Source organism: Pseudorasbora parva, chromosome 16 (genome assembly GCF_024679245.1).
Source record: "Pseudorasbora parva isolate DD20220531a chromosome 16, ASM2467924v1, whole genome shotgun sequence".
NCBI classification, from domain to species: Eukaryota; Metazoa; Chordata; class Actinopteri; order Cypriniformes; family Gobionidae; genus Pseudorasbora; species Pseudorasbora parva.
The window spans coordinates 6,750,938-6,773,707 of record NC_090187.1 but is presented as its reverse complement, the minus strand read 5'-3'; the positions used below and the strand labels follow the sequence as shown (position 1 = coordinate 6,773,707).

Below are 22,770 nucleotides of genomic sequence, written 5' to 3'. Positions count from 1 at the left end.
TTGTTCTGTCGGTCTGGTATCCACACAGATATTTCTGCTGGAAAATACACGTTTCGTTTCGTGCACGCGCATATGAACATATTTTCATGGGCGACGCGGATCTTTTCGGAGCTGCTGTAAACAAACACCGTTGTTTACAGCATCAAAAAAAAAAAAATTAAATAATTTAAATTTTTTAGGCACAAAGACACAGAACACAGCCCTGAAAGCGGCTGGCATTAGCTAGCTAGACAGACCAAGAGATGCATAGCCTGCCTGTCCAGCTTAGCAAGACAACAGAAGAGATGCACATCAACTTATCTTTAGGGTACTGTTATTTGCTGACATCAAACTTGGAGAGGAGAGAACACAAGTTTACCTGATTGCTGTTCCCGAATTCACTCTCATGGGTTTTTTTTCCCTCTTTTCCTGGCCAGAAGGATAATTCCGCTTTATTTTATCATTAGTGTTTAAAATTGATTGACGCGCTTTGACACGAGGGGGAGGCGAGGCCTTGAGTAAATTGCGGGGCCCTATGCAGCTTGCGTAGTGAGCATATAGGGCTGTTTCGGCTCTGCTTAAAATAGTTACAAAATAGATTTATGAGATGATAACTTATATCATTAATCGTAATATCATTAATCGTGCCCACCATTACCTGAGAGAGAGAGAAACAAAGAGAAGAGAGCAAAGAAGTGAAGAGTCAAAGAGAAGGCCCCCAATAAGAGAGAGGGACAGAAAATGAAGATAACTAGATAATAAAAGAGAAAGAACAACAGTTACAATCTTCTTTTTATCTTTTATATTCCCTGACCATGTGACTGAAACCCTATTGTAAGACATTCAAACTGATCAAGCAGGCCAAACTTCCCCCAGGTGTGACACACATTTGGCCTACAGGCCTTCAGCATTTACACCAGCATTTACAACAGCAAATCAACTTTTGGTGAAAATGACAGTGCTTCCAATTTTGGATTATGGTAATGTGGTTTATAGGTCTGCTTCAAAAACTCTTCTTCATAAACTGGATGTTATTATCACGCTGCAATTCGCTTTGCGACTGGAGCTTCATTTACTCATCATTGTCATTTGTATTCTTTATTGTATTTAATTGGTCTTCTCTTCATTCTCGTAGACAAATTCATTGGTTTCTGTTTATTTATAAAACTCTTCTTGGGAAAACACCAATATATTTACGATCACTTCTTAATATTCGTAAGACTAGTTGTAATCTGCACTCTAGCAATTTCATTAATTTATGTATACCTAAAGTCCGTACCGTTTTTGGCCGTTATTCTTTTCAGTTTTCTGCTGCCTACGATTGGAATCATTTGCTGCAGGCTTTAAAGCTTAGTTCATTTATTTCACTATCCTCCTTTAAGAATTTAATTTGTTCAATGATACAAGATCGCTGTACTTGTTTTTAAGTTATTTGTGTGTTTTACAAGTTATGTTTATGCTGTATTTTTGTACTAATTTTATGTGTTTACCGTATTATACTTGCTTCTTATGCTGCCTCTTGGCCAGCTCATCATTGTAAATGAGAACCTGTTCTCAACTGACTTACCTTGTTAAATAAAGGAAATTATTATTTCTTTGTCTTTAGGAATTCCAAATTGCCCTTTTGATGAGAGAGATGGGGGTTGAAAACAGTAAAGCAAATTTCTTTGTTGAATTTCAAACATCAAATATCTTTGATTATTTTCAAGTCTACAACAGTGAATGTTATTTCTGATACTTTTTGGATTTTTCACCTCGCCACAGGGAGAGATTTAAGGATTGCTATTCTCCAAAATACAGGCTGCACTGTGTATGTGTTGAGTAAGAGCCCTACATATTTTGGTACAATGAACATAGCCAAACACACAATCAACACTGACAATGCAATTCCCTTTAGAAAACAGACTGATCATTCTTCTCAGATAAAGAGGGTTACTGGTGAATGACATGTTTTTAAAAGGTATTGTGGACGTCATTCTTAGCCCTTGTGCTGCACCTGTCGTTATGGTACGGAAAAAAGATGGTAGGACAAAAGCATTACTGTGGTCCAACAGTTCAGGTTTAAAAAATATGCCTTGCATCAGACGCTCTCTGAAATCTGAAAAAGAAAGCATGATATTACTTAAGAACAAGTCAATTCAGTTGTCATGCATACAGACACATTTAAGAATGTTAATATACTAATTACAATATGATTCACCTAAAAGAATTTTTTTTGCTCAACACAAAATATTCAAACTATGATTATAGTGCTGTTAAATTCTGTATATTTCTGTATATTTCTGAGGGGGAGAGGACGCTGGTGTAGTCTGTTCGTGGTTTTCCACCCGATTTTAGTTTAAACATTAATGTTAGATTTTATTTTTATTTTTGACCGTAACTAGTACATTCAGTCAGTGCTAATTTTGGGACTTATTGCTTGGATATTATCGTCTCAGATAAATATACTCAGCTGTCGACAGTTGATAGTTGGCAGTTGGAAGTTTGAATGGACATCCTCATGACAGGAGAGGACTCTCATTGTTGGGCGCTTTTATACGTCTAAAACCTTTTGTACGGATTGTTACGGTTTTGCTTCTAATTTCAAGGACATACTCACCTACTGCTAAAAATCGGCTGTTTGCTGGTGATTGCTGGGAGTTGGCGGATGGTATAGAGTAGACCACCATCTCGCTGTGCCTGACAGTGTTCCAGCTAGGGCTGGGAATCGATTCCAAAAATAATCGATTCTAAGGCGTTGGGAATCGAGAGTCGATTCCAACGTTTGGAATCGATTCCATTGCGGGGAATCCATAGACAGTAAAAGAAATGGACAGAGCTATCCCATTGACTTCTACGGCGTTAAGTGATGTCAGTAAAGGAGCACTCACTTCCTGATGGCTGAGCGAACTGCGCAGGCTCAGACTGAGCTTGACGACGTAGATGTGACGTGAGCAACCTGTCTGACAGCTGTAGGTCTTCTAGTAGTTGTGGAAAGTGAAATCTGAATCCCGTTGTTTAAATATTTTCTCCCGTTGCTTTTGGCTCACTATGGGCTTCTCTCCATTCTTCTCCCTTGACTTTATCAGACTTTATGTCTCCACATCCCCCCGACTGTCTCATAGACAGTAAAAGATTGCTTCTGAGCGTCTCCTCTTGTCTATACGGTAATTTCTCAACTGTGCGACAGAGTCGCGTTGGTTATGACGCAATAGTTAGCCTATTTTTACAAAAACAGCTTCTATAGGGCGATAGTGTAAGATACAAGGTAACGGAGCCTTTTATGCATTGTCGTGTTTCTTTAGAAAAAAACAATGGACAAATGGAGGCTTTAAATGCCTCAGATGTAAAGTTATTCACTGTCAAAGTGACTCAAAAATGAATGGGAGTCAATGGGATGCTAACAGTAGGTGATGGCTTGGTTAGCAATGGGTACCCTATGGGTGGAACGCTTTCCGAGTGCTAGATTACCCCCTTGGGCGAATTGACTCCACTTTATTCACTTGTCTCTCACTTACTAATAATGATTGGAAGTCTATTTAATTTTTGCTAAAGGTTCTTTTGAACAGTTAGTTTCAAATAACGAGTTAAAAATAAAGCAATTCAGCTTTTTTTTTCGTCATTGCGTGATGACGTCACTACTTATTTTTATGGTATGAAACGTTCAAATCAAGCCATACGCAGGGGCGTAGCACCAAATTTTGGGCCCTGGGTACAAACCATCTTGCTGGGCCCCCGTACCATGTATGTGTATGTATAGAAAACTGACTTCCCTGCCTTGGGCCCTGGTTACTCAGTACCCTTTATCCCCCCAGTCCCACGCCCCTGGCCATACGTGAACGCATATCGCTGATTATTACTTTACCTTTCATTCACTTAGTTTAAAAATGTTTATTGTCATTGTTTCCTTCTGTGATCCTGCATCGTGGACAAGTTTGCTACATTTTGCACACAAAAACTCAATAATTTTAAATTGTGAAATGGTTCTGTTGTCCACAACGGTAGGTTTTGAGCTCTGCTTACAGATGCAGATGTGAGGGTCTTATTTTAATTTTCTATTTTCTTTTATTTTCTTTAATCCATTGATAAAGAAAATGCACCTAGACTAGAGTAGGCTACAGCTTAACGACCGAGTCTAATGTTGCTGTAGTAATGAACGCAACTTGCTCGCGCATCTGATTGACGAATAAACTGCGCGCTCTTATATTATTGTTTTTGTTAATATTGTGGTTATTTTGCCTCGTGCATTCTGTGCAAAAGCACTTATTTGAACGTAGTCATTTAACTTAACTGTACACATGCATTTTAGACATGTCATGTAGTTTTAAACATGCAATAAAGGCACAGCCATGAATAATGTGCTATCCTTTTTATTTATTAGGCTAAATCGCATTTACTTCTGGGCTATATGGGCCATTTCAGGAGAATCCATCATTTAAAATTCATCAGTTATGGAAATGTATCATCATTTTACAAATAAAGTTTCGGAGAAGGATACTTTCTACATCCTTGTATCCTGCGGTCACGATTTTGTTACAACAGTGCGGAATCGATTTTTGGAATCGACTCCGTCGATTCCGTAAACAGGAATTGGAATCGGAATCGACCAGCCAGCCACTTCTGTATTTTATGTGATACGCAGGTATACGCCGTATACCCACTAGGAAAGGCCAAGGATTTCCGTATACCCACTTAAAAAAGCGTGCAGATACGTAACAATATCGTTCTGTGACAGAACTTTAATTATGGGCGTAGATTGGGGGGGGGGGGGGGGGGGCTGATGATTTGGATGCGTGTAAATATTAGGCTATCTGCTGCAAGGCTGCATTTATTTAATAAAAATAGTTATATTGTGAAATATCATTACAAATTAAAACAGCTTTTTTCTATGTGAATATATGTTTTTTCCTGTGATCAAAGCTGAATTTATCATCATTAATCCAGTCTTCAGTGTCACATATTCCTTCACTAATCATTCTCATGTTGAGATTTCATAATCAAGAAACATTTATGATTATTATCTCTGGATTATTATGTTGTAAACAGTTGTGCTGCTTAAAAATGTTGTGGAAACCATGATACATTTTATTTTTCAGGATTCTTTGATGAATACATAGCTCAATGGACAGCATTTCTTTGCATTTATTAGGCTAAATAAATTATCTTTTCTAATAATTAAAATATCACTTGTGATCCATTTAATGCATGTCTGATCACCAAAGTATTATTTTCTCTCTTTTTTTAATTTTACCACAAATGTTTGAATGGTATGGTGGTTTCCACAAAAATGAAGCAGCACCATGAGCAGCACAACTGTTTTCAACACAGATAATAATCATAAATGTTTCTTGATCATCAAATCCTCATATCAGAATGATTAGTGAAGGATCATGTGACACTGAAGACTGGAGTAATGATGATAAATTCAGCTTTGATCACAGGAATAAATTGCACTTTACTATATTCACATAGAGAACAGCTGATTTACATCAGAATAAATGTTTATTGTTCACTCTTAAATGTACATTGAAAATTGACAGCTGATAAAACCTGTGCTCCAGGTACCATAACACAAAAGATGATATTTTGAAAAATGTTGGTAATCAGACAGTTGGCAGCACACATTGACTTTCACAGTAGGAAAAAATATCAATGAAAGTCAATGGGTGCTGCCAACTGTCTGATTATTACTAACGTATCATCAAAATATCATCTTTTATGTTAAGCAGAAGAAAGAAACTCATACAGTTTTGGAACAAATTGAGGTTTGAGGAAATGACACAATTTTCATTTTTGGGTGAACTAGTTTAAGAGCTAGTTTATTTAGCCTAAATATGGTACCTGGAGCACAGGTTTTATCAGCTGACTGTCTATTGTTGCTTATAATAAATTGGAATGTTGATAACACATAAGCAGTCTTTAATAATGCTCTCAATTACAAGTAGATGCATACTTTATGCATTAGTGAGTGTGGTGGTGCCTGCGGGGTGTCGCTCTGGGATGGGTGCGTATGAGGCTGGGAGGGAAAAAAATCCCAGTTTACTCACTACAAAAAACTAGACTACACCACTGGTTCCAAGCTCTGTATTTGGATAATGTCTAGAGCTAGTCAAAACCTTCCAGTGGCCATCATGAAGCTCAAATATTCCATCCCACAGCTGCTTAATTTCAACAACCGCACCTTTCTGGCATGCATTGCGGCCATTGAAGAAACATGGACTTCTGTGCAGACCGCGTTACATCCATAGAGGCTCTTGTCACAGGCTTGTTTACCATCAGCCTGAACACTGCTTCAGCAATACCATCCATCTGGACCAACAGTGTTGCTCTCCGTTTTGGTAACACAGGAGATCTCACCAATCTAAGCTGGACTGCACGGGAAACACTGTGAGATCTTTTAGCACAGAGCATGACAGAAAACGTGGAGTGGATTTTAGTGTATTACGGCTAATATTGAGATTCACCATCCCATCAACACTCAAAATAGAACTTTTTAATTCACAATCCCTCACTAATCAATCATCTTTCATCCAAGACCACATCATGGATAAGAGATTAGACCTTATGTGCCTAACGGAAACATGGCATCAGCCTGCAGTTTACTCAGTACTACATGATGACTGTCCTCCTGGTTACAGCTACCTGGAAAAAGCCTGTTACACTGGTCGTGGTGGTGGCTTAGCTGTAATTCATAGACAATCATTGAGCTGTCTTTTCTCCCTTTGCCCACAGTGTCATCATTTGAATACCTTGCTTTTAAATTTAAACCCCCTTTTTCTTTGACAATACTCCTTATTTATCGGATTTTTGGATTTCCATGCACCCATTAAAATCTGCCTCATGCCGAGATATCTGCCAGGCAGCTTGAGATTCGTGCATGTACTGTGGGATCATCTGGTTAAAATTGAGGCATATAGCTGCTGTGTGTCATCAGCATAACAATAATATGAGAGGCATGTGCCTGAATTATTGGTCCCAATGACGTAGTGTAAATGAAGAAGAGGAGAGGTCCAAGCTCTGAGCCCTGAGGAACCCCCGTGGTTAGTTGATGTGCTTTGGATACCTCTCCTCTCCAGGCAACCTTGAAAAGACCTACCTGTGAGATAGGACTCAAACCAGTGGAGTCGAATCCCTGTGATGCCCAGTGATGAGAGGGTGGACAGAAGAATCTGATGATTCACAGTGTCAAAGGCAGCAGATTGTAGTGTTGTAGTCAAGACCACCTAAACCGAGACCAAGACAAGACCTAGACTTTGAAGGGCCGAGACCGAGTCAAGACCAAGACCAGTGCATTTCCCCACACTTATGATAAAATGTGGAATATGCATATGATTGGCACTTCTCTCGTATGTGGGTGTGTAAGTGTACCATTAGAGAAGTTTTGATCAAATAATCAAAAGGCATTGCAGCTTTGTGGGAATTAATATTTTTTTTCTATAATCATATAACACTTAAAGGGGTACTTCAGCGCTGGGAAGATGAATCTGTATTTAAACTGGGTCATCAATGTAGTAGAAATGTGAAATTATTTTTGAATTTGGTGCCTTCTAGACTGAGAAAAGACAGAAAATGTATTTTTGTCTCATGGGGATGAAAGACTACAATTCCCAGAATGCTTCACTGCCCTGTGAGGCCATTCCCAAAGCCACCAACTTGATTACAGTGACTGAGTTAGAGAAGACACTACAATTGTTCAATATAATGAGTGAGTCACCGCGCGAGTATCACAGCACTGAGCACTAACTGCAGGAGTCAGATAAATGAGCTGATGAGCTCTCGTGATGAGAGCTGAGGTAATCGCGACTACACTCGCGGCATACATTCACAACGCAAGTTCAGTCTGGCGCGTTTCAGTTCATGCCTTTGCAAGCTTAACTTTCATAGAAATTAATTAGAGAAGTTTAAAGACTTACATTGCTCGCCATAGCTCCGTTTAAATGAGTGCCTGTATAGCTGTGAGCTGAGCTCTCCCTGCGCAGAGTGTGATCTCCCATCCCCCATGCGCAGATTCAAAACATGCGGAAATGGCTCCCTCTGCTGGCTGTAGTCTTTAGCCTTTGGGCAAACATTCCTCCTATGATGCAAATATCGTCAATTTGCATCATAGGAGGAATTTTTCCAGAAATAAATTGCATAAATCTCTTGTCTCAGGGGGATATGAGGGGGGAAAGCACAATCATTTGAATATACTCCAGGGTTTCTACTGATACAAAGCCATATGCTAATCGCTGAAGTAACCCTTTAACTTTTCGTCAATGGGAGGCACTGAAGACGGCGTGTCCATATTGTTTACGGTCTATTGTGGACATAAACACCAAACTGACACTGACAGAGGTTTGTGTTTTTTTTTTTTTTTGTGAAAAGTGCTCGCTCCCATTTTAAAACTCAAAGTTCCCAAAAAATGCTAATCTCGATGAGGTATTAATCACAGACAAAGTCCATGACACAGGGACAAAAAAAAGGCCATGTCATGTTAACCACCCATATATATATATATATATATATATATATATATATATATATATATATATATATATATATATATATATATATATATATATATATATATATATATATATATACATATATATATATATATATATATATATATATATATATATATATATATATATATATATATATATATATATATATATATATATATATATATATATATATATCAGTGGCGATTTCTTTAAGACTGCAAGGGCTTCCCTTATAATGTCACAAAATTAATGGTCAAATATGTACTATTATATTAACATTGTATTGACTAAAAATGCGTTAGAAAACGTTCATCTCAAAGACGAATTTGTTCAGAATCAGTTACATATAGCAGGTCGGCTGACTCGATTTCCTTCTCATACATTCCCGCAGCGTCACAGTGCATTTCCCTATTGAAGCCCAGCGTCCATTGACTTCAATGGGGCTGCTTTGAACGTTTTTTTTCAGCGCTTCGAAACTAGACGGTCATTGGATAAACGCTGCGATTATGTCCCGCCCACGGACGCTCAGCGTCTCTGGGAGTGAATGGGGAGTGGGCTGGCCCGGACGCAGAGCTTCTGCCTGATGATTGGAGGGTCTGCATCTCCTTTTGACTGACAGCGATTCTGTACTATAAGGAATCACTGAAGCTATTCGCTCTCAGTCCCATCGCGGATTTCTCAAGTTCAGTCGAAATAAAAACTGCTGCAACCTATTTCTTTGATATTTGCTTGGCGAAATTGCTTGATTTTCATCATACATTTCACACAATTATACACCACATTCCTTTTTTCAGTTTTACAGAGTTTAATATTTTTTTTAGATCGTTCATTCATTCACAGGGTAAAAGACCATTTTCTTGAAAAGAAACGTAGGGCAGAATTTACTTTTAAATAAATAAGACAATTGGCCGAAAATGAGCTTCCCCTCTCTGACAGACCAGTAGCCGCCACTGATATATATATATATATATATATATATATATATATATATATATATATATATATATATATATATATATATATATATATATATATATATTAGTATAAATCTTGGTGCTCAGGTGTGTTGGTCGATTTAAGCACCAATCATGATGATGGAAAAAAAAGGGCGAGGCCGACCTAGCATTTTGAGAAACACACCCACACACCTTGCAGGCAGAGCACGGTTTTCTCATGAGAAGGTGATCAGTTTGGAGTAGGACTGTTGATAGAGGCTCACGGTAAGTGTTTTTTTTCTTTTTTTTCTCTATTCTGTTCAAAATCTTGAAAAACATTTAATACCAGCCTATGCCTCCAGTGTTAATCTTACTATCAGACAGTAGATAGGCTATGCCTCTATATTCATCTGCTCAAATTTAGATTTTATCTAAATAACATATATAGGCTGAAAAACTGAATGTGTCTGTTCAATATAATGAGTGAGTCGCCGTGCAAGTGTCACAGCACAAACGCTGCAGAAGTCAGATTACATTCACAGTGATGAATGCTGTTCACTTTTTCATATTCAACTTGGTTTAAATAAAAAATACATAATATTTAAACATAAATACATTTACATTTAATCATTTAGCAGATGCTTTTATCCAAAGCGACTTTGAAAAAAAAAGGGGAGAGCAATCGAAGCAACGAAACAAACAAGGCCAACAACCTGTAAGAGCTGTAAGAAGTACTGATAAGATACTTATTACTTATTTAGATTTTTACAGCAGTAACACCGCAAACAATTAATATATAGGATATAGGAAATCCACTAAATGACAGTATTTCTTCTTTTTTTTTTACAAATCTAGTTTTTAGGCTTGCATTTTCCCAGAAACTAAGCTTAACACATTGTAGATAATGTGATAGTTTTCCTTTAAAATACAGTCAGACTAGTTTATAAACGAGTTTATCAGGAATGAGCTGAAAAGAAGACACAGGGGCGTAGCAATCTTTTCAGAAGTGAGAGGGACAGAAATGTCGTAATACCAAAACATTTAATTAAAAAATGCAGTTAAAACGCAACCCGTTCTCACTCCCAAGGCGTCAAAATCCGAAGCATAGTCAAGTGCCTTCCGCGTCACACTCATGTTGCATTCCAATGCTGCGTCCCAATTCGCCTACTTATACTACGTCCTAAAAGTATGTACTATTTTTGTGAAGAAAAAGTATATACTTTTGAGTGTGTAGCAGAAAAGTATGCAAGCTTCGGGACATACTACTTCGCTATCTTTAACGGACTCTGTCGCTTAGTTACGTGCATCCCGTCACCGTTTATCTGCCCTGTCAATCATCGTCAGATTCGTCACATTCAAATCCTCCACATTAAGTTTAATCTCCTGCCGTATCGGAGAGAAATGTAGCCGCTCGTTGATCTGCCATGTGAGTGTCTTTAATGCAGAGACTCTCCTCCTGTGTTTGCAGTTTAAATATAATGATGCATTTAAAAGTTAATGGCCAAACGTGTCATTACAAAAGTTCACAATGCTGCTGCATGTGAACTATAATATGGACAACACTGAATAAATATATTTTTGTCAGGTTTAATATTGATAGGTTCACTCAAACCCCTTTATCTAAACTTCTCTACTTAAAGCAGCACTAGGTAACTTTTCAACCTTCATAATATATTTTTTAAGACTCTTGTGATGATAAATCGACTTACAATAGGTTGAATGACACGTCTGCCATAGCCTGATGGGGTCTGTATCGTTTTTAATCGTACTTTTAAACTTCGGGTTTCGGGTAGTAACCCGAGAAAAAGAAAAGAACTACAAAATTCGACTGCTTTACGGCATATACGTCACTTCCACCAACACACACACTTCCTTACATTCGGACGTGCGAGCCCAACTTTGTTCGTCGGATAATATAGTCATGTCCGAAGCAGCAGAGACAAATAAGAAAGAAAAGGTTTTGTTGGAGGAAAGCAATAAGAGGAAATGAAAAAATGATGGGATTAAAGGCAGGACGAGGATCAAAATGTGACCAGGGTTTGCTCGTCGGCGTGAGCTGAAGGAGGCGTGCCCGACCGATGCTGTCCTGCTTGCTACGGTGAGCTACCACTCAAACATTGAACTGAAGTATCATATAGATTCTGTAAAACGGTAACCAATAGACTACTATAATGACGCTGGCTTGTAAACGTGAGCATCGTGATTATTTGGCGTTTGAAAAAAACAAAACCCATGAAATTATATTCATATGACATATGAATATATGCCAGAAGAACTCCTCTTGCAGTTTTCAGGGGAACTGTTAGTGCTGCATCGACCCGCGGGACGCTTTTATGAAGTTATTTGGCCCGCACCGCACCACTGTATATATTTTTACAACACGCCGCGCACCCGCGACCATTAAATAGACATACGGGGTCCGCGGGTTATGAGACGAACTGCGCATCACTAGTTCAGGGCTATCAGGGTTGTCATGTCAACAAATGCACGCACGATGGCATCCCCTGTTGAAGGATTACAGAGCTTACGACAGTAGTTGAGGACATTATTTTTTCCAAACTGTAGGGGGACCCCGAGAGCAAAAGTAGCCAAGTGGGGCTTTAACCGTCGAACTCGCACATCCGTCATGTTTGTAGTTTTTTAACGCTTTTTATCCGCGTTTGTAGTTCTAATCGAATCCTCGTCCAACTCGCAATGGGTTGTGGGCAATATCAGCCGTTCGAGTGCCCATCGATCCTTACTGTGAATTCGGACCGGAAATAGTAAACCATCCGGGAATCTTTGGAATACTCTTTTCAACATACTACGATTTGGGACATACTAATTCTATTTTCGAATACTATTTAGGATGGATAGTATGCGAATTGGGACGCAGGGCAAGTCTTCTGACTATTGATATTGGCGCCGGTTACGTGAGATTTCATAGTGAAATTGCATTGGCTCTCGTATGTCTTGTGACCAATTGCGTCATTACGTCAGCATTGATTGTAAAATGTCATTGGCTCTCGTGTGTCTTGTGACCGATTGCGTCATGCTCAGGAGTCTTTTGAATTATTTGAATGAGAAATGAATGAGTTCGTTCACGGGGCAGCGGGATCATCATTTCAGCGATTAAAACATCAAGATCGACTCTGTTCTTCACATGAAGATATCGTATGACTTCAGAAGACTTGGAATGCAACATGAGTTAATACTTTTATACTGCTTTTCGTCAGTTTTTGCAATAAATACCTGTGACTGTACATTTATTTGCCTGTTATGTGTTTTATATTGTTTAGATATGGGTAGGTTTAGGGTAGGAGTGGAGTTAGTTGCTCCAAAATATAAAAGTAGCCTTTAAATATTAATAAAATCATGTCTGCTTTTATAAACGCAAATAATTAAATGCGTCTGTTTATGACGCCAAAGGTTTATCATTGTAATGAATGGAGCACCCAGCGCGTCGCAAAATGACGCCCAGGGGCACCTTTAGCGTCTTCATTGTGACGCGGAAGGCACTTGACTATGCTTCGGATTTTGACGCCTTGGGAGTGAGAATGGGTTGCAATACAGTGAAATATTATTATAATGTAAATAAGCTGTTCTCTATGTGAATATATAGTAAAGTGCAATTTATTCATGTGATCAAAGTTGAATTCAACATCATTACTCCAGTCTTCGATGTCACATGACCCTTCACTAATCATTCTCATCTTGACGCTCAACAAACATTTATGATTATTATCTGTGTTGAAAACAGTTGTGCTGCTCATGGTGGTGCTTCATTTTTTGGAAACCACCATACCATTCCAACATTTGTGGTAAAATTAAAGAAGAGAGAAATTAATACTTTTGTTGATCAGACATGCATTAAATTGATCACAGGTTATATTTTTAATATTACAAAAGATCATTTATTTAATAAATGCAAATCAATGCTGTCCATTGAACTTTCTCTTCATCAGGAATCAAGAATCTTGAAAAATAAAATCTACGCCCATGCTGACTATGGTTCACCTTGTGCACTTCCTTTCCAGGAAGTAGATATGCCCATAAATGTATATAATGCATAAATGTATATAATGGCCTCATGTCATTCCAAACATATAGGCTACAGTGTTGGGAAGTAACTGAATACATGTACCGGCAATACGTATTCAGAATACAAATTATGAGTAACTTGTGTTCCATTACAGTTAGAATTTAAATAGTTGGCTTGGTATTTCGAATAGTTACTTTTGTAGTGATTTTTACTTTTGTCCACCCAAGGACACTAAGTAAGAGAGTGATTGGTACTCACGTCAGCGCTGACGTTGTGAATTTGGATCACACGTCACTTAAGGTTTGGTTATGAGTACATCAGATGACCACCTTCCCCCTCTTAGTTTGGGACACTAGTCAAGGCCTTTTACCTTGGCTGTATGAGAACACTCCGCACAGGAGGCTGCCCAGTCATTTATAATGAATGTAAAGGGGGGAGAGTTGGTCAGCTGATTTATCTGAAAGATTGGTGAGATTTCTAACTTGTAGAGCCTTTTCTGCTTTATCAGCACAAGGAAGACACAATTGTAATAAAATAGATTTTATTAACAAAAGATAAACAGAACAATTAACACAACTACTAAATGAATACAATGAATGATAAAGGACTAAAGTGCGTAAAATGCATAAAATACATGTGAGTAAGTTAAGTGTGGCTATAGAAGAGTTATGTTATCTTACGGAAAGATAAACTGTTGTTTCTCTGAAATTAAGGTGAAGAACCTTATTATGCATTAAACAAATAAACGAAAGATTATTTGTTATTAACAAGCATCAGTTATATTACCTCTAATGTAAATTAGAAAATCATATACTGATAATATACAACAATGCCAAGGTCTCTAGAAAGAGGTTTGGTTAAGTGATATTTACGTTCCACATGGTTGAGTAAGCAGTCCGATGGTGATGACTTCTTCCAATGGTTTTGCTGGGAGACAGTGCAGTGAAGAAAGGAGCTGGAATCTGTTTCAACAGCCTTGAACACGAAGATCTGTGGGATGCTGATCTCCTGGGGCACCAAAGGGTCCTAAAATCTGGAACACGCAGATGAGGCCCTGAAGAAGGTGCAGAAGGTCCTTAATCTGGAACACGCAGACGAAGGAACCTTGAAGTGAAGGTTTGCTCTCCTGAGCTTAACCTTGTTGCAAATGTCTCTGTGTGTCTTCTGCCTCTTTGGACCAGACACTCAGAAGTTGGTCAATCTGCTCTGGTCTCTTTAGCATGGAGACTCGGGACGTGCTGTAGTCGTCTCGCTGGACTAAAACTCTGAACGTAGTGTTGGTTAATGTCTCTTTCCTCACAGGCTGGAGGCTCAGAATGTTGTCGTATCTGTTGCTGCCTCACAAGCTGTAGATTCAGATCCTCGGATCTTGTGTTGTCTCTCTGGTTAAACCAGAGGCTCAGAACTTGGTTGCTCTGCCACAGTCTAATCCTCGGCGGACAGACTCAGAACTTGGTGAACTGTTCGTCTCTCGCGTGGAGTAGACTCAGAACCTGGTTGCTCTGTCACAGTCTAATCCTCGGCAGGCAGACTCAGAACTTGGTTGCTCTGTCACAGTCTAATCCTCAGGGGACAGACTCAGAACAAGGAGTGTCTTTTGAAAGGGTACCTTTATCCTTTTCCGTGTAGGAGGAGATTGCAAACTTGATCACATGGTAATGCGTCTCAATAGAATGAGTTACAAATAGTACAAAATGAGTTTTGGCATGGATAAGCTACGCAGTTTTTCGTGTGCATATGATACGCACTTTATGGCGTGCATATGACACTCTTGGGTAGGATTAGGGTGGTGGGGTGGGTGGTTCGTTTTACGAGATTATTTATACACATTTTTGTGAGATCGGGCTGAAAAACTGAATGTGTCTGTTCAATATAATGAGTGAGTCGCCGTGCAAGTGTCACAGCACAAACGCTGCAGAAGTCAGATTACATTCACCATGATGAATGCTGTTCACTTTTTCATATTCAACTTGGTTTAAATAAAAAAATACATAATATTTAAACATAAATACATTTACATTTAATCATTTAGCAGATGCTTTTATCCAAAGCGACTTACAAAAAAGGGGAGAGCAATCGAAGCAACGAAACAAACAAGGCCAACAACCTGTAAGAGCTGTAAGAAGTCTCAGTTAATTAAGCACAGTACACAAACAAAAATGTTTTTTGGCCAAACAAACAAAATTTAAATAGATAGTTAAGTGCTATTCTTTATTGGTCAGGTGCAATTGGAAAATATGTGTCTTAAGATGTTTTTTAAAAATGCCTACAGACTCAGCAGCACAAATTGAGATCGGCAGGTCATTCCACCAGGTGGGAACGACTGTGAGAGCGATTTCATGCCATTTTTGGGATGGAACCATGAGGCGTCGCTCACGCGCAGAACACAAGCTTCGGGAGGGTGTGTAAGTCTGCACAAGTGAGTTTAGGTACATTGGTGCAGAGCCAGTGGTTGTTTTGTAGGCGAGAACCAGTGCCTTGAATTTGATGCGAGCAGCCATTGGCAACCAGTGCAGTCTGATGAAGAGAGGCGTGACATGCGATCTCTTCGGCTCATTAAAGACCACTCTCGCCGCTGCATTCTGGATCAGCTGCAAGGGTTTGATAGTGCATGCTGGAAGGCCAGCTAGAAGAGCATTACAATAGTCCAGTCTGGAGAGAACAAGAGCTTGAACCAGGAGTTGTGCAGCCTGTTCTAAAAAAAAAAGGGTCTAATCTTTCTAATGTTGTATAAAGCAAATCTGCAGGACCGGGCTGTTGCAGTAATGTGGTCAGTGAAGTTTAAATGGTCATCAATCACAACTCCAAGGTTCCTGGCTGTCCTGGATGGAGTTATGGTTGATGAACCGAGCTAAATGGGAAAACTTTGAGGAAGTGCTGGGTTGGTTGAGACAATAGTTGAAGGTGATGCACCTTCATCCAGTCAGAAATGTCTATCAGACAGGCAGCGATACGAACACTGACTGTAGGATCATCTGGTTGAAATGAGAAGTAGAGGTGAGTGTCATCAGCATAGCAGTGATAGGAGAAGCTGTGTTTCTGAATGACAGAGCCTAATGATGACATGTAGATGGTGAAGAGAAATGGTCCAAACACTGAGCCCTGGGGAACCCCAGTAGCTAGATGATGTGACTTAGACACTACACCTCTCCATGACACCCTGTAGGACCTACCAGAGAGGTAAGAGCTGAACCACTGGAGAGCAGTTCCTGAGATCCCCGTCTTCTTAAGTGTTGACAGGAGGATCTGGTGATTAACTGTGTCAAAAGCAGCAGACAGATCCAGCAGAATGAGCACTGAGGATTTGGAAGCTGCTTTTGCCAGTCTCAGTTACCGAAAAGCAAGGCAGTCTCAGTCGAATGGCCGCTTTTGAAGCCGGATTGGTTGTTGTCCATGAGGTTGTTCTGTTCAAGAAGCATAGAGAGTTGATTGAACACAACTCGCTCAAGTGTCTTTGCAATGAAAGGCAGAAGGGATACCGGTCGGTAGTTTTCTAAAAGTGCTGGATTCAGAGAGGGTTTCTTAAGCAGTGGGGTTACCCGAGCCTGCTTAAATGCTGTGGGAAAGTTTCCCGTGTGAAGAGAAGTGTTGACAATGTGAGTGAGCGCAGGAGTGATTGAAGAAGAAATGGCCTGAAGGAGGTGAGTGGGTATAGGATCAAGTGGACAGGTAGTAGGGTGATTGGAAAGGATAGAAATATCTGCCTCGGAGAGGATATATGTAATATGTAATATTTTTTTAATGACTACAACAATACTAGCCTGTAGTACAGAGAAATTGTGGGATCGGGATTTGAGAGGATGAGCATGAGTACTTCATGAGTGGATATTGCCGTCAATGCAGAAATAAGCCATACCTTTTTTATTTGACATTTTTTGGTCTACATTTATACATTACTACTAGTACTATATAACTACTAATAAAACCAATCTCTGGGGACCCCAAAAGTGTGTTAGAACCAGGGTTCTAAATGAATACCCGCAAACTTGCCAAATGCTGATTACATTTCATTTTGACGGGTATTAATAAATACTTACAAGCCAGTTTGGCCGGTGATGCAAGAGGCAGTACATGCATGATACATAAGGCTCTGTTCTTTGTCATTTATCCCCCTGGCAGCACTTCCTACAATTCCCATGAACAGGGTGCCGTAATGCTACGCGATGACGTTTCATACGGCTATTGGCTGCGCGGAGTTTGCAGTGAAACCTTGTCCAGGACAAGTGGATTTTTTGAAGGGGCAAGTGAAACAGCATTTTACTTGCCCGACCGTATCCTGATAAAAATGTCAAAAAATAACTATGGAATCCCCAAAATGCAAGAATGATTCTGTATTAATTTAGTGTAAGTGGCGATCGATAGTGGATAATAATAGCCTAGGCTATATAATGTATAATGAACTGACGGTAACAAAGTTGCAATGTTGACGCTCAGCCTCTCGAGGAGAAATCACATCAAATGAGTGCTGCTCATACAAATAAACTCAGTTAAAGGTGCCCTAGAATTAAACATTTTATTAACCTTGCCATAGTGAAATATTAAGATTTCATTACATGGACACCACATACTGTGAGTCTCAAACATCATTGCCTCCTCCTTCTTATGTAAACCTTGTGCATGAAAAACACCACAGAAAAATAAGTGACTCTCAACATAACGCCAACTGATTTTGACTATGTCCAAACATGTTCATTGTCAAGCCTTGTTTATACTCGACGCGTCCACATAAGCGCCAGGGTGCGTGTGGCAAAAATGACGTCAACGCGGAGTGGGCGGTCTTGCACATTCGGAGGCTTGCGCTGCGGAGCCAGGCAAAAGTATAAACAAGGCTTCAGGCGGAACTTCGAATCATCAGGATCGCCAGGTAAACAAGCAATACATTAATATTCATGACCCTTCCAAATGAGGCAAGAACATAATAAGATAATTACATCCTAGGGACAATTTCTAGGGTTGTAAATGGACCTGTAAAACTGTATCTGGACAGTTTTTTCCCTTAAATATGCCACATACCCTCTATGTAGATATCAGAGAACAATTTAACATAGTTTCAAATCATTCTAGGGCACCTTTAACATTCCCTGTTACAAATCTGTTACATCTGTTAAATCTGTTACAAATTGTGAAGTTTTTATATTTATAACAACATATGATAGCCTACAGTTAAGCAACATGACAGAACCAAGAGTGCTGTTTTCTCGAATACCATCACGACTGAATATGACCCTGATTTCATATGATAGTTCCATAAAAAATGAATTAACATTAAGTCACTTTCATTTTAGATGCAATATTGACTGTTATTGTTAGATTTCAGCAGCAAAAATAGTTCCAAACAAAGATCAATGCAGAACCATAACGCATCTCACAGCAACAGTGTGTGTTACTGAAGGATTCTGTGTTTGAATCGGTTGAATCAAAGATTCAATTAACTATTCGTAAACGACTGCCTCGTTCATTGAATGAATCATTTAAATGACTCAATGACTCACTCATTTTCCAACATTTCTTATTTTTATATTTAAACATATTTAAAACAATCTTATAACATTATTTAATGCAGTTGTAATTTTTGGTTTGTTTATGTTACTTATTTAATTTGATTGCTAACAGCCCTATAGTGCCTTATTCTAATTTAATTTCTAGATTAAATGAAAAATAAAATTAAAGCTGAAGCATACCCTATATTTCATAAGATTATGGAAAAACTGCCCTTTATAAAAGGTAAAAAATATCACAAAAATGCAGATTTAAATATGTCAAGATTGGTGAGAATATTGTTCAGAATAAATTCTATTTTCAACACACACACGCACGCACGCACGCACACAAAAGTTAATTTAGAACCCTGGTTACACCCGTCCTAACTTAGCACCTGCCTGTTAAGTAAGCAGGATTTGATGCATTGCTTCAATTACTATAAAATGCAAGTCAATGTGGAAGTAATCCAAGTATTCAGAAAACATTACTCAATGCATTTTTTGGCCATGTATTCTATAACTAAATACATTTGAATCCTTTCCAACACTGAACTCATATGACTTACTTTCTAAACAAACAAAAAAATATTTTGTCACATTGGGCTCCTTCAAAGTATCTTGTGTTCTGCACAAGAAAGAAATCTTTGGAACAACATGAGAGTGAGTAAATTTATGACAGTCATTTTAATTTTTGATTGAAATGTGACTTTAACTTTCTGTGAGTGTTAAACCCCCCACCCAACACCCATCCTGGTGGTATTTGAAGTGCTGTGTGATGTGTTCATGCAGATCTTACTGCTGTTAAGAGGCTGTAGGCTTCAAGTTACGTCTTGTTCCTGTGATCTCACTAGCATTACTGTTTCTTTTTGTCTGCTAGGCTCGCAGCTGAACATCATTGGGAATATAATCGAAGAAACTGAATTTGGAAGATGATGCACATTACATGTTTGTCATGCCTATAAAAAGCAAGTGTAGGATCCATTAACATTGATCCCCAAGGAGGAACAAATGAAATAGGCTAGAGCAGCGCTTCAACGCAAATACATTCTGTTGTGTAAACCCCCACCATTTCCTGTAGAGACCAACATCCTTTCTTGCATCTATTAACTGAGTTGTTGTAAAATGAGAAAGAAATATACACAATTCCTCATTCCAGCACTAGCTGGCAGCCTTTGCTTTGTCATAGTTTATTACCAACTAAAGAATGTGGAAGTCACACAAAGAGACATGGCCAAAATGCCTTCGGTTACAACTGCCACAACTGAAAAACCTACAACTGCAGTGATAAGCACCATGAAAAATACAACCAAAAATTTTACGTTGAGCGAAATTCCACCCCTTAATATTTCTGAGGATTTCATAGGATTTTACATTCCCAAAAATCGTGCCTTCTGGAACCGAAAACTTAATTCTCTTCTCAGGCAATTTGACTCCGTCAACAATGAAACACTTGGGGAGCTGCATAAACCGTTTCACTGTAAGCCTGAGAGTTTAGAGTTGCTAAAAACCAACATTAAGGATTTTCAGTCGTATCCCCCTCTTTATGGAGACTTCCTTAGAGGAATGGATTGTCGAGACCTGCCAGTTGTTCACGATCAACCTGACAAGTGTACGTCCGAACACATTTTTCTTCTCTTTGCAATCAAATCCAGCCCAAAGCATTTCGAGAGGCGCCAAGCAGTCCGAGAAACCTGGGGAAGAGAAGGGTTGTATGAAAGCGGACTTCAGGTACGAACCGTCTTTCTGCTGGGTCGATCATCTCCGGATGATCCCAATCTCGACAAAATGATTTTAAATGAAGCTCGGCAGTTTCGAGACCTGCTCGTTTGGGATTTTCAGGACACCTTTTACAACCTGACTCTCAAGGAGCATGGCTTCTTCAAGTGGATGCTGAATCAATGTCCTAAGGTGTCTTTCATTTTTAAGGGTGATGATGATGTTTTTGCCAACACTAAAGCAATACTGAATCATCTGAAGTCTCTGGAGCCTGCACAGGCCTCGTCGTTGTACACCGGGCATATTATTTATAATGCCGCACCGCGACGGGAGCCTACAATCAAATACTGTGTTCCTGAGTCTTTCTATGAAGGTACTTACCCTCCTTATGCTGGTGGCGGTGGATTTGTTTTTTCTGGAAACCTCGTCCCATCTCTTTACCATGTTTCTTTTTACATACCATTCTTCCCTATTGATGACGTCTACAACGGGATGTGCTTTAAAGCAATAGGAATTACTCCGACCAAACACGATGGTTTCCATACATTTGACATTGATGAGAAAGATCGAGATAACCCCTGTGTGCACAGAAACTTGCTTCTGGTGCACCAACGCAGCCCTCAGCAGACCATGAGACTGTGGAGAAGTATGCACAGCTCCATGCTGACCTGCTGATATGTTCAATACCTGATAAATGGACCATTATTAGACCATTTTAGCTGTTGTGTGAGACAAAACTCTTATGTTGAAAAAGAATAAGCTGGTAACATTTTCTGGGGGAAATAACGTGGTACCTTTCTGAGACTCTGGATGAAGGCTTTTTTTAGTTAATTTTCACTTGAGTTTGTTTTATTAATGTACTTGAAAGACTTGTTTTTGTGCAGTTGACACTGAGCTCTTTATGGGATAACTTTAAGGCAGTGTTTCCCATCTCTACACATTTTTAAACTCTTCCTAATTAAACATACTAAATTGAAATTAATCTATAAGGCCCCATTGGAATATCATATTTTCTGTAGCGACATGATCACAGTATATGATGAACGGATCAACGTGTCTGAAGGGCTGTCATTCTTCAAAATATCCTCTTGTGTTTCACAGAAGAATGTTAGTCATACATGCTTTGAATGGCTTGAGGGTGTGTGTTAGGGTGTACCGGCGGTGAAGGTGTAAACTCAAATGACGATGAACAGGAATATAAAGTCCAGGGTGTTTATTTTGGTGCAAAAATTGTGGTTCCCAAGCAAAATGCAAAAATATATACAGTGACAAAAACGAGGCAAAGCAATAAAGTCAAAGAAAAAAAATATATATATGTATATGTTCACGTATGTATTCTGGCTATGCCTATATCCAGGCCCAGAAATACGGCAGATACTGCCACACGCAAAAAAAAAAAAAACCTTTCAAAATGGCTACCAGGAGCCATTTTATAGAGTTAGGCCCCTCCCACTTAGAACATACCATGTGGAGCAATTCTAAAGCAAGATAAAGCTATACAAATACACATAACACATGGCTTTAACATGCAACATATGAATCACACAATTGATTAAAGTAATTCATTGAAACATTGCAAATAAAAATGCATGGGAAATTCTAGTTAAGTTGATTTCCCCCTGTGATGTCACCTGAAAATGGTAGAGCCCTTCCTATTGGGCAAAGGGAAGCTTTAAAAATGGCGGCTTCTGCTGCACATGGGTTTGGCAACTGAGCAGTGACACCCAATGTAAGTACCACTGTGTTTTATATGTACAAGTTGTTTTGTTAAATGGAAAATAAACTTAATGTTTGTAAACGAGTTTGATGTGTATTCTTTGAATAGTAAATCATATAACAAAGCATTATTAATTGAGACAAAACAACAAACAAAGAACAAAAGAAAATTATATAAGACAATTAGAGGGACACAAATGGCATATGACACCACATAATCAGAAAAGTAACCACAGATCTAGCATAACTGATGTTATTTAGCCGTCTTCTAGATTGTGTGTGGGTATTGGTGTAAACTGTTCATGTGTGTCAATGCACTTCAGCAGTCCTCCAAAATAAAAGTCATAGGTCACAGCCTATCTGTGACATTTCCCCCTCCCTCTCCTGACGCCTCTTGAGGTGTTCGGGAGAGAAATTCAGCGGTACAATTCTGTGTGCCAGTCCTGTACAATACCTCA

General features: G+C 39.0%; 1 protein-coding gene across 1 annotated transcript; it reads left to right on the top strand.

Moving 5' to 3' along the window:
* The first annotated feature begins 9,585 nt into the window (after positions 1–9,585).
* LOC137043566 (N-acetyllactosaminide beta-1,3-N-acetylglucosaminyltransferase 2-like) lies at positions 9,586–22,355 on the top strand. The gene is made up of 2 exons (XM_067419863.1): positions 9,586–9,664; positions 19,758–22,355. The coding sequence occupies exon 2, from the start codon at positions 20,003–20,005 to the stop codon at positions 21,269–21,271; it is 1,269 nt and encodes a 422-aa protein (XP_067275964.1). The 5' UTR covers positions 9,586–9,664; positions 19,758–20,002; the 3' UTR covers positions 21,272–22,355.
* The last annotated feature ends 415 nt before the right edge of the window (positions 22,356–22,770 follow it).